Here is a 12,691-nt window from a genome sequence, read left to right on the forward strand (position 1 = left end):
TCTCACTTTATTATTCTGAAGTTTATCGACCTTTAGACTTTACTACACGAAGTTTCTTTATATAAGCAATAGTCTAAACTAGAAGTGGGCTCAGTGTGATTTGGTTTGGTGTTGAGCCAAAATCACACGCCAAACCGAGAGCCTCGGTGGAGGAAAACACAGCACCGACGCCAAACCAAAGCACCAGAAAATTGGTGTTGTCGGCAAACCAAACAAACGGTTTGGTTCAGGGTCTTTTTTGTTGTCGCGCCACACGAAGTCGCTTCCACGGCCTCAGATCTGTGTGCGGCTGCGATGGAGGTGAAGAGGAGAAGTCAAGGCAGCGATGAAGTCGAATGAGATAACACGAGACAGTGAGAGGAGAGAAGATACAAGGAAAGAGATTCAACCTAAACTACTCTAAATTAATATAATCTACAAATTGACAAAATTATATATAATCTACATGAGATTCAAATTTAAGTGCAAAAGGACAAACTCACTCCTTGACCAACTAGCCTAGCTCATGTCCGCATCTTTTATATGCAAAGTTCGATGACAAAAAATGGGAGGGGATGCCTTCAGGAGATTGGGGGTTTGCTACAGAGAACCCCCTATTTTTTAGCCTCCTATAGGAAAACAAGGAAAGTATTACCACAAGGATTGGCCTGAGAGCGCGGAGAGCCTTAAATTAGTCACCCAGAAAAATCTGTGGGGTAAATGGCATTACAAGACCAAACAAAATAAGCAAGTTAGCATTTGTACATTGAAACAATAATTTCCTTTGCTAACTACGAGAGACTACAACTGATTTACAATATCGATTTGTCACCTGCTAAAATCAGGTTGAAAAAATGCAAATGGATCCAATGACGAATCTGAGGCTATGAGGCAAATGCATCTGCCGCCAGAAAAAGGGGAAAAAAAATACCTAATCTATTGCAATCAGAAAATCGATCAATTGTGAAACAAAATTCAAACTATGTGTTCAACAACATGAAGTTAATAAAAGCTTTTCCTTCATGCGAGATATAAGCTTAAATTTTTCCTCAGCTTCAACCTGTTGGCGTACGTCAGTTCTTGATGCCCGGTCTGGATGAAATTTCAGCAATGCCCGTTTATAAGCTGCATGCACCTGAAATCGCCATTCCCATTAAAATAATTTAGGTAAAATACACGAATGCATTGAAACCCACATAGTTCAAATTTTCATAACCCATTCAACCAAAAACTACCAAGAACCTAAAGCATCTTAGATCAAACTTATTTTAACTTACCTCATGTGGCAGAGGACAGAAGCCAGCCCCCACTTGTATTCCTAAGCCACGAAGCAAAGAAGCCATATCTATACATGTCAATTCCAATCTTTTAAGCTCCTTCCTTATTTCAGCACGAAGTTGGTCTTTCAAATTTAAATTTTCTTCATCCTGAATATGGCATTATTGAACACATCAGAAATATCCAATCAATTGTACTTGATCTTAAAACAAGATAGAGAGTCCTTTAAACTTGAAAAGTAAATAAATAGCTAGCTGTTCTATCGGGGAGAAAAAAAAAAGTCAAGACAGAAGGAAAAGCAGCATTCAGGGAAAAAATAAGATATGATGAATGAATATTGAATATATGAATACAAACCTTCTTTTGCGTCTCTCTTACTTCTTCCACGCGTTGCTTTTGCCTTCTCTGCATGTCTAATAACCGCATGTTTTCTGCCTTTCTCCTCTTGCGTAATCTTTGTGCCTCTTCTGCCTGAAAAACAGAAATATACTCAATGTCAGGTCAAGTGGTCATTCACTAGAGACTACTGAGCTCCTTTCAAGCTCAATTTGTACCAACAGAAAGCTATTGAAATGCACAAAAACTACAAGTAACAAAAAATGTATGGATTATAGTTAAAATATTGGTTGGATTATGTCGAGCATGTATAAATACATTGCATATGAAAAACACTAAAATATTGGTTGGAATTTATCAGAACCCCTATAGCAAGCAAATCATAATATGTACTAGGGAAGACTGACTATAATACTCATTAATGAAAAATTAACTTATACTACCAGTCACAAAAGCCAAGTGGGAAGGTTCAACTCACAAGAAGGTAAGAGGGTGAAAAAGGGAAATTGGAGCTTATTTTTGTGTAGTCTAAAGGCCCGATGGACCAACAAAAACAAACATGAACTTAAATATAAAAGTAAAACAAAAAAGCTATGTATGCATGTGCAGAACCTGAATTTGTAAGACTTGCTGCCTGGATGCCATTTCTTCTTCTATTGCTCGCTTGTATTCAGCAGTCTCCTTGAGCTTCTCTCGATCAGTGATTATATCTCCTTCTACAGTGGCTGCGTCTCTTTGGACAGGACTCGCATAACCATCTTCAGCATGTAACATATCCCTTAAATCACATGATTCTTTCCCTCTTTCTGAATCAAATCCCCCCCGATCACTACTTGCTCCATTACACGATGTGTTGCACAAAGACACTTCCTCAAAGTCTACCATCACATTCTCCTGGGAACAAGATTTTTCATGGACAACACCAATTTTGTCTTCAGAAGGGGTGAAACCACAATCCATCTGTGTTTCATCAGATGGTTGTCCAGAAACTGTTTTGTCCTTTTCCTCAAAAGTAGCTCCATTTCTGCACTCCTTTGGCAAAGAAGTATTGCAACTGGAAGAAGCATCATGAAATGTATTATTCTTCTTGCCCCTTAATTCAACTCTGTCATGGTCATCAGGCATTTCACCAAAATGTTTGTTTCTGCAGGAAAAAATTTCATCATTCAAAACACTAGGTTTCCCTTTATCATTGTCAGAACCCGGCAAGGAATCAGAAAAACTAGTTTCATCCCTGAACTTTTGCACATTATCCATAAAAGAAGTCCCTGTACGTTCAGATTGTTTACCACCTGGGTCTTCCTTAGACCACAAGGGAGGCTCTTCAGGACTTTGTTCTTCTTCATTATCATTTTGGGAACTCTGCCACTCATAAATAAGAGGATCTTCTTTTGGGACATTCTGATTTGATTCCACAGAACCATCCATTTGGGGACCAAAAGAACTACCCTCCCCGTGGCCCATAAAGTCTGGAAGGTTTTCCTTTTCATAATTTCCATTTTTTGAACTTGAACAAACAGGGACATCTCTCTGTGCTGTCCTATTCTCTACTTCAACATTAGCATGGGTATCACTATGAGATCCAGATCCACTAGCTTGATCAGCTGAACCAGACTGACCATTATGAACAACATGTTTTCTCTTTTGAGAAGCCTTTTCCCAATGTTCATGAAGCTTCCCATAAGACCCTTCTATTAGTTCGCAATCAGAATAATCACTATCAGATGAATCACTCTCAGACTTAAAACCCAAACCATAACGATTTCTGCCAGGAGCTTTACCAGAGCGGGTTTGCTTGCAACTTGACCGCTTTAATGCAGAATCCTTTTCCTGGACAACCTGACATTCATCGCCATCTGAAGTTACAGAATTCTGCCTATAGTTAGAAGCAGGAAAAGAACTTTTGCTTGAGGTGGCATCACTATCCAGGTCTCCAACCTCTTCAACAGAGATTACAGGAGTAACGTAATTATCATCATCATTGTCATCATCTATATAGATGAAACTACGGAATTTAGATTTTCCATCTTTTCTCAATGTACTGGAACCTCGTGACTGTGGCTGTAAAGACTCGGGATAATCAACATCGATGACATCTTCATCCTCAAGATCGATGAACACAACTTTATCAACATCCCCTTTAACCTTGCAACTTTCCACAGTTTTCTTCCCAGAACAACTTCTGAGTTCAGAAAATTCTCTTGATGGTCCTCTCCTTCTCATCTACTTCTGCATCCAAAAAATATGAGAGAAATTTGAGTTCCCATCACATACATTTCGGCCTTCGTAGCTGATAAAATAAATATTGACAATCAAAATCCAAAAATTATGTACTGTAAAGGCATAATAATAAATGGAAATGGAATCCTTTTGCACAAAGTTGAAAATTTCATAGGACTCATCTAAGCATGCTTATAAGTATACAATTCAATAGACTCATTTAAACATGTTCATAAATATAGAATTCAAACGGAATCAATATTTGCATACCCTGCATGCTACTTAGTTGAAAGAAATTAGCTAAAGACAAGGAATAATTGTCAGGAACTTAGATAAAACTTTCATGGGCAGATACCGCTTTTCATCTCAAGTAAGTTTCATCAGGTAAGCATTACTCCTAAGAAATCTAAAGATCCAAATGGTTGCGCCTTGTAGGAGCAGTTTACTACAACCAATTCTCATCAAACAAACTTTTAATGTGTCTTTCTGTTTATGTCTGTAATTATGATGGAAATAGGTCATCAAAGCACACATTCATCTTTAAACTCGTACAAATGCCACACCAGTGGCTTGCAAATACAAAAACTCTTCACCTAAAAATCTGTTAGGGCTTGTTTTCAGTCGAAGCAAAAATATTATAGGTGAATAACACCAATGAAATCCTGTATACGCAATTGAAACAACGACCCAATAAAGTTTACGCAACTCTTACTTGAAACCCTAAAGAAAGAAATCAAATTTCAACTATTTTAAATGAAACAAAGCATAATCGCTTACCGAAGGGAATTGCATAACAACCAAACCCTAAATTCAATCAAAATCTCAGGGAGCCTATTGAATAAAATCATTTATCAGGAATCCATATATTGACGCGTAAACATAACGAAGACACAGAAATTCAAAAATCATAATCGAAGGCTGAAAATTGGACAAATATGCAGAAAATCAAATGTAAAAATGGACGACTGAACCTCACCTTTCCAGGAAAAAAAACAGGGGGAAAACCCTAGCTCTTGGTAGACGAAGCCAAAACAGTGAAATACCCAAAGAAAAAGAGAGAGCTTCAGAGAACAAGGAGGATAGCGAAGTCGATATTTCCCTTGGGAGGGTTTTGAAATTGAAACCAAAATGTTTTGGCACCAAACGGACGAGCGAAATCAGTTAAGGAAAACATGAACAGAAAAATAAAATAAATAAATAAATAAATAAAACGTTGAATATGAAAAGATATAGCGACTGTGGTAAGTTGCGTCAGCCGTGAGGGTAGCAAGCCTCACATACGAACCACATTCACGCTTTATAGTCAACGAGTCGTCAACGAGTGTGTTGATTGGTCTGTGATTTCCTACAACCTTCCGCGGGTTCTTTTCATTACTTCGTTGTGAAGACTTGGAATTTTTTCCATTTTTTGAATAAGACTTTGTATTTATTGCTGGTGAGACCAGCCTGCCAGGCCCATAAGCCTTGGGTTTTTTTTGTTTTTAAAGTGTTGTTAAATAAATTTTAAAATTAATTGAGCATATCTTATTATTAAATTATTTATTAATTTATTAATTTATCTTAATATAAAATAATTAGAATGATATATTAAATTGTGAAACAAATATAATTTTAATAAGTACATCCGACTCATCATATTCAACTTTAATCGAAGATAAAGAAGTTTTCGTATTGCTGAAAAAACGTTCATCACAAATATAAGTAAACGTAGCCAAATATGATTACATGGCCCAGGCGTTCATTGGAGATCAGACAATGGTAGCTAATTATTAAGCGTCTGCTTTGTTCACAGGAGATCAGACAATAGTGAGGATTATTTGTAGCAAAAAAAATGTTGATAAGGCCCAATATATTGAAAGTGAAACGAAAAGGAAGATAAGCTAAAAGTTTTGGTATAATCATTTAGGCCTGGATCAATTTGCAAGATGATCGATGGGCTCGCAAGTCACAACCACAACGATCAACTGAACTAGCTGCAGGACTTCTTTTATGATCTGTAATTCATTGGCAACCATACAAAGAAAATGTACTCAATTTACAGAGCCATGGGAGCAGTGGCGGACTCAGAAATTTTTTAGCGGAGGTGCAAAATTGATTAAGTATGAAAAATAGTTTTTCAGAATAATTATTTTCTCAAGATAATTTTTGGCGGCTTTTATTCCTTACACATTAAATAAGAAAACTTGATTTTATAGGATTTTAGTATGAAGTATATATTGACTTAATGAGCCATTATTTTTAGCCTAAATCCTATTTTGCACTAAAACCGATTTTTCATATTTTGATTTGATAGGAATTTGATTTTCTAGTATTTTTATTTGAATCCAAATGGGGGGTACTTCCTTATTTACATTGTAAACTTAAGTAAATTGAGTAATATAAAAATAAATTAAAGTAAAAGGACAAAGACATTTACCTTAAATGTTAAAAATGAAAATAAAGTAATCTGTACACCAGTCGACCAAAGGGGCAGTTTGAAGCACCTACAATGGTTTTTTCGACGAAGAGAGGTGCAACTGCACCTCCTTGCGCCTTAATGGATCCGCCTCTGCATGGGAGGCATATACATAAGTTTATATGACATACAGGAGATAAATCCCAATAACATACATGTGCCATAGAGCATTTTAGATAGCATAAACTTGCCATAGAATATAAACCTTGTGAAAAATTCAGTAAGATTTTGTGACAATTAATTTAAGGCAGCAACACTAGAGGGGAGAGTAGGGGAATGGGATCTTTGCTCTGATAGAAGGAATTCAATGAAGAAGAAGAAGAATTTGAGCTGCTCCCCACCGAGTTCTGGATACCGCTGCAACCCGAAGAGACATTGTTATTAGGGTTTAGCTGAAGAGGACAAGGAGCTCGTCTTTGCAGCCGATGACTCAAATGCCTTCTGAAAATATTGGTGTCACTTTTGTGAGCACAAGTTTGGAAGCCTGGAAACTCAGCACCAGCACTGTCCTCCATTTGTGTGTGTGTTGCCCTGCCTCTATTTTAAGTCATTTGAATCTCCCCATCTTAGTTATATAACTTTGAGAGAGATCTTAAGCATTATTTAATTTAGCTATGAATCATAAACGCTACAATAAGATTAGTATGTCACTGTGGACTTCTTTTTTTTAAATGATTCAATAAATGTCATTCATGAGATCGGTGGACTTTGATAGCCGGACAAACACTAGGCACGGTGCCAATTGGCCGATGGGGACTGGTCCAGCTAATTGCCAATGGGCCCTCATAGTGGTTTGCCAAATATTGCTAGAGAATGGGACATCATGTGCAAATGTGCAGAATTTGCACAAGAGTTGCTGCATAGTTAAATGGATAGTGTAATAAAATATCAAAATGGTCAGCTGAGAGACTGAGCCCTTCATGTGAAGGGGAGGTTGCTGCTTCCTTGCTTTGGTTCAAAGAAAGCTTGCATTGCCCAACGCCCACTTTCTGTCATGTGAGGAGGAATAAGTGCACATCTTCAAAAGCCATTGTTTTCAGTGACAGGAAATTCAGAAGCACGTGATACTTGAATTACTAAGTAGATGGTACATGCTCTCTCTCTCTCTCTCTCTCTCTCTCTCTCTCTCTCTCTCTCTCTCTCTCTCAATGAATTTAATTGGTTTGTTTAACCAAAAAGAAAGAAATATCTCAAGGTCTGCAGACGAATTTGGTTCACAGAAAGCACTGTTGGTTATATTTTATATGTACATGCATGGTCATGACTCATGATTCTGCAATAATTGTTATGCCAACCTAGCTGATCAAATTAACTAGTGTTTTAGACTTTTGATTGTCATTTGTTTTTCAAAAGAAAAAGAGTGGACATGTTAGGAGCATTGACTGCTGACTGATCCAAGCACAAGACAGAACAAACAGCAGTGTGTCTGTTTTGTGCAGTTCTGCATATTTTGGTGTTTCTTTGTCTTTGCAAGATGCATGTATATATTGATATATCATTAACTGCATCTTCTGTCCTGTGTAGAAAATATGGACATTCATTTTAACTAAAGAGACACAGAAACACATTGGTCGATTTAAAGAGAAGAGAACATGGAAATGCAGTATTTGTACACTACTTGTACAGTTATACTGTGCTACCAGTCTATTTCAAAACATACTTTTTTACTATTATTATCATAAATAAATGGAAAAAAAAAAAAATCAATCAATCAACTTTTTTTTAAAAAAATACTGTAGCTTGACAGACAATGACAATGAAAGACAGTCAACAAAAAAAAAAGCAATCAAAGGCCTAACATTATGCTATGGTATACCAATTATCATGTTACTTTTGGGGTATTTCTTATCTATCTTTTTTGGGTCAATATGAGTTATCTCTTGATTACTTGTTGAGATAGCCAAGTGGCTGCACCCCATGATTATTGCACACCAGCCAATAATGGTGGAGGAGGACATACAATTATTGACATTGGTTAGAAAGGAGGCTAGAAATTCAAAAGAGGGCGCATTTCCTCCCTGCCTTTTTTCTCTTTCCATGTATTTGTTGGTCTTTTTATGCTTTTTGTGCTTTCAAATCACACACTTCCTTAGCTCAGCATTTGGTCAAAAGGAATGTTCAAATTGATTTGGATTGGACTAGAAGGATTTTGGTGGAGCATTCCAAGTTCCAACCAGAAATGGGTCCGAACCAGTTTCATGAAAACGTTTGGAAAGTTTATAGAATATACATCCAAATTCTTTCAAGTTTCACCCCAACTAAGAAAGATTTTCATACAATAGAGATAACATTTTTTGTTATCTCCGATTAATAACGCATTATGTTATTGGTTGAAAATAGCGAACTCCGTTACAAGTTTTTCTGCTTGCGATGGTTTCAAAGAGTGAAACAGACGCAATCTAGAAACAGCGCAGTGTTGAACAAACCAAAATGGATTTAGACAACCAAACTAGTCAATAAGTGTCTGTCTCCATCCGATAATGATGGGATGCTTAAATAAAATTAGAATCTCCATAAACCTGTGTCCAATGGGAAATTGAGAGGTCAATGTTTGGTAGCCTCACACCCACCAAGAAAGAAACACAACTTTGAATGGAAACTGTATCACTCAGCAAAAAGAAGCATTCCATGCAGCCTCTCATATTGGACCACTGTTTTATTATATATCAAATTGTCAAGAAATTTTAAGTCATTGGACACTTTATAAGAAATCAGAACCCCAACCAGATTATGAATTAAAAAAAACACAAAGAAAGGAGATTGATGGTAATATAAGGCTACCTACCAAAACATTGGATAAGAAATATTATGTACAGAGTTCTCTGATCATTTCACAAATCAGATTATCCTTCTTTGCTTTCTTGACCCAACGTTAGGTTGGATCACAGTAACAAATAAAGGCTAAAGGGGAAGCTGATAGGGGGGTGTATTTACAAACACTTCACTCTATTGCTTTCGTTTACCAATGGCTGTGTTTCCTAAGTTTAAGTCAATAAACCACTAAAATGGTCTACTTTTGGTGAAGTTGGACTAGAGCGGGTTCTTATGTACAAGAGGAGGCGAGATGTATGACCCATTCACCAGTTCTTCAAGAATAGGACCTAACCAATTTAAAATTGACAAAAGATCTGGACTTGAAGAGACCCCCAAAGAGGAACCTGGTTGGAGATTCCTCAGAACCTGGTTTTGGGTCTTCAGGGCTGCCTTTCACTTTAAGTATGGTCTGCCCAATTACTTGCCTGATTGCCTCTATGGTCTTGGAGTCAACAGGGTAGCCTGATGTATCACGAACATAGAACGTATTAACAGCTTTGCCTGCTTTGGTTGCCACTTCTGCTCGGGTTACGGTAAGGCTATTCTCTCGAAAGATCCGAGTGACATCAGATAGCAGCCCAACTCTGTCACTAGTGCAGAGTTCTAACTTCAAACCCTGAACGAGGAAGAAACAAATTATTTGTCTACATATCAATGGAGCCTCTCAAAAAATAATTAACAACTCAATAAAGTACGTTAAACATTACTCTTAACCTAGGGACGAATTGTTACCAGAATCAAACAGGTGAATGCAAAAGAACAAAATGAGACAAAGGAAAATATACATACATAAGTAGTTGATTCGTAAAACAAAAGGGTCGACATCCATGTTTTTATAACGGCAATTTGACTCATAATCATACAAGTGCAACAACTAAACTATACATTAGAAAATCAAAATATCCATCACTACTTGTCATGCATTGGAGCTATCAATACCCTCAAATGTATACTTTTGGTCACCATAGGAAGCTTTCTAGCCAAACCACAAGCCAAAAAAAACCAAAAAATTGAAATAAAATAGTCAGCTCACCTCAGATACTCTTCTCTCAATAGCTGCTTCAAGGCATTGTATCACTCTTTGTCTCTCTGCATCTGATTTCACAGGGGATCCATCTATATGCCTGATATAGTATTCCTAGAAATACATACAAACAATAATTAGGAAAGCCAACTCTAACCAAATCAAATCCAAGTAAGGCTCATCTCACCTTGCAGCCCAAGAACAAAATCCTATGCAAGTTGAAAATGTGAAAATGGCATACCTGATAAGCTTCTGGACCCTCAGCATCAATACTAGCATGAAAAACCACATATTGCATGTCTGTCAAAGTGCAAACTGTATCGAAGAGAAGCTTTGGCCTATCTTTACTCCGAATAGTCACCACCGAGTAGTCTTTGTCCTGCCAATTAACAACATTCACATTCGGTCTTTGGTTGTCATCCAAGAGACCATCATCAACTCGTTCATAATCCCTATCTGCAAACATCATTTGGTGAAGCCTTCTTTCAGTGTGTGTAACAGCGTGAGATACAACAGTCCTAGCTCCCCTGGTTTTGTTGCTGCCCTTAAGCACATTGCATAATAATTCCTTAATCCTGGCTAACCTCTGAGGATCAGTAACTGCCAACCCCGTCTCCTCATCGGTAACGTGCATCACTGATGCAGCCCTTGTGTTGTGCGTCCAGACTTCCGCACTCACTACATTGCATTTGAGATTGGTGAGGACAGCACTCACTTCAGAAAGTAATCCCGGTCTGTCACTTCCAGTTAGCTCAATTGCAGTATGGTCCGTTGATTGTTTAACCCCAACAGTTCTCATGGAAGATGCAAAGCAAGCCTCCGGACCAAGAGACTGAAAATAAAGTGAGAAATAAGAGGCTTTTCATAGCAAAAACAACCAAAAATAGGAAAAATGAACGTCAAGCACAACTCACCTTTTGAATATACTCCAGAACCCCTTCATCTGTAACCTTGTTTCCATCTTGATCGGTGACATTAAAAACTGATTTAAAAAATAAATCACGCAATTAGTTTCTAACTCCAGAACAAAAAAACACTAAATTTTTACACTGATAAAAAGGTCTTCCACTACTAACAGTCACAAAGGTAATAAAAGGATTGTTACCGTCCATGAACCAGCCACCATCCGAAGAGATATACGCTTTGGTTACGATAAGGTTAAGATCAGTTAGAACTTGTACCACTTCCAGAAGTATCCCATACTCGTTTGCACTATCCACCTGCATCAGAAAACTAGAGTAAGTACAAAACTTCCGTAACACGGAGGAAAAAGGCCACGCTAAGAAAGACACATAAAACGATGAGAAATGAGAGCCATACCCTTATCACCGTAGCATTCTTGCAGGCTTTATTATCAATTACAACCCTGACAAAACAGAAGTGGACAACGAGATGTAAATCTTAAGATGTGTAACGTACAAGATTATGTTACTTCAAGTCACCTTGAAGAAAGTGAGATTGCATACCTCGGTGGGTTCATTCTCCGGATGAGTTTCTCATATTCATCATCCATGTCATGTGAAAAGCTCATGCTAACCTCTGAAGAAAACCCAGCAAAAAGAAAAAACAAAAAAGGAAAAATATAATTAGACAAAAAGCTAGGAGAACAAAAAGAACCAATTGGAGAAGAAGAGAACCATTGTAACCAATCAAGAAAAGGTACTTGTAAATTCCAAAGAATACAAGGAAATGAAAAAAGCCATCGAGTAAAGCATTTGGAGGACTTGTTCACAAAGAAAAGATAACTCAAAAATCCAAACTTTCTCACAAAACACAACTTTCATAAGCAGGCAGCAGACAGAACCAAAACTGAGAACAAAGAAGTATCTTTACAAATTTCCATCACCCACTTCACAACTAAACAAGCCCCACCCCCTTCTCCAAGACAGGCACAAAGGAGCCAAAGAAAAAGGCAAACCAAGGAAGACACTGAAAATCAGGAAGCACACAGAACCCGACAGACACCACAAATCGAAGAACAGAGTACGAGAAACCAAAATGAAATGGGAAAAATAAAAACAGCACCTACCCATTTCAATTGCTGAGGATTAGTGAATCTCTTACACCAAAAGCTTTTTCCTTTTCTTGGTTGTCTAAAAACAAAGGAAGAGGAGAGAACAAAGGCTTGGTATGTATGTAGAGTACAGAGAGAAAAAAAGCCAAGTGGTATGTGTTTAAATACAGAAAGAAGATCTTAGAATCTTAGGCTTTCCTGTTCTTGATCTCTCTCACTAAGGTAACAAATAAACTATAATAATTCTATACCTTTACAGAAAACCAAAAATACAAAAATTTAAAGCCAACCCATTAAAACACTCTCCAAAATCAGACAACCCCCGACACAATACTCCAAAAACCTGCAAGTTCAAAAAGTACCACAAAACACACTCACACAGTTTTCCCTGTTTCTCTCTCTCTCTCTGTGTGGCATGCCCTCGCTTTCTTTATATGGCCTCTCTATGACTCTCTCTGCCACTTCCCAAATCCAATTTTCTCTATAAAACGAGAATAAAAATGACCCCGTAAAAAGAAAGTTTCCCAAAAATACAGAGTGGGGGTGGCTTGCTCGCTTGCTCGGGCAGGGC

General features: G+C 37.5%; 2 protein-coding genes across 2 annotated transcripts; both read right to left on the reverse strand.

Moving 5' to 3' along the window:
* Positions 651 to 4,993, reverse strand: LOC18790879 (dentin sialophosphoprotein). Its single transcript, XM_020568908.1, has 5 exons — positions 4,790 to 4,993; positions 2,206 to 3,822; positions 1,615 to 1,728; positions 1,257 to 1,406; positions 651 to 1,114 (listed from the first exon to the last, which is right to left on the reverse strand). The coding sequence occupies exons 2-5, from the start codon at positions 3,814 to 3,816 to the stop codon at positions 968 to 970; spliced, it is 2,022 nt and encodes a 673-aa protein (XP_020424497.1). The 5' UTR covers positions 3,817 to 3,822; positions 4,790 to 4,993; the 3' UTR covers positions 651 to 967.
* On the reverse strand, positions 8,900 to 12,691 carry LOC18793127 (ACT domain-containing protein ACR4). Its single transcript, XM_007222072.2, has 8 exons — positions 12,136 to 12,691; positions 11,573 to 11,645; positions 11,427 to 11,472; positions 11,212 to 11,326; positions 11,021 to 11,088; positions 10,348 to 10,938; positions 10,116 to 10,220; positions 8,900 to 9,698 (listed from the first exon to the last, which is right to left on the reverse strand). Exons 1-8 carry the CDS (start codon positions 12,137 to 12,139, stop codon positions 9,357 to 9,359), a joined length of 1,344 nt encoding a protein of 447 aa, XP_007222134.1. The 5' UTR covers positions 12,140 to 12,691; the 3' UTR covers positions 8,900 to 9,356.

This window comes from Prunus persica, chromosome G1 (genome assembly GCF_000346465.2).
Source record: "Prunus persica cultivar Lovell chromosome G1, Prunus_persica_NCBIv2, whole genome shotgun sequence".
NCBI lineage: Eukaryota > Viridiplantae > Streptophyta > Magnoliopsida > Rosales > Rosaceae > Prunus > Prunus persica.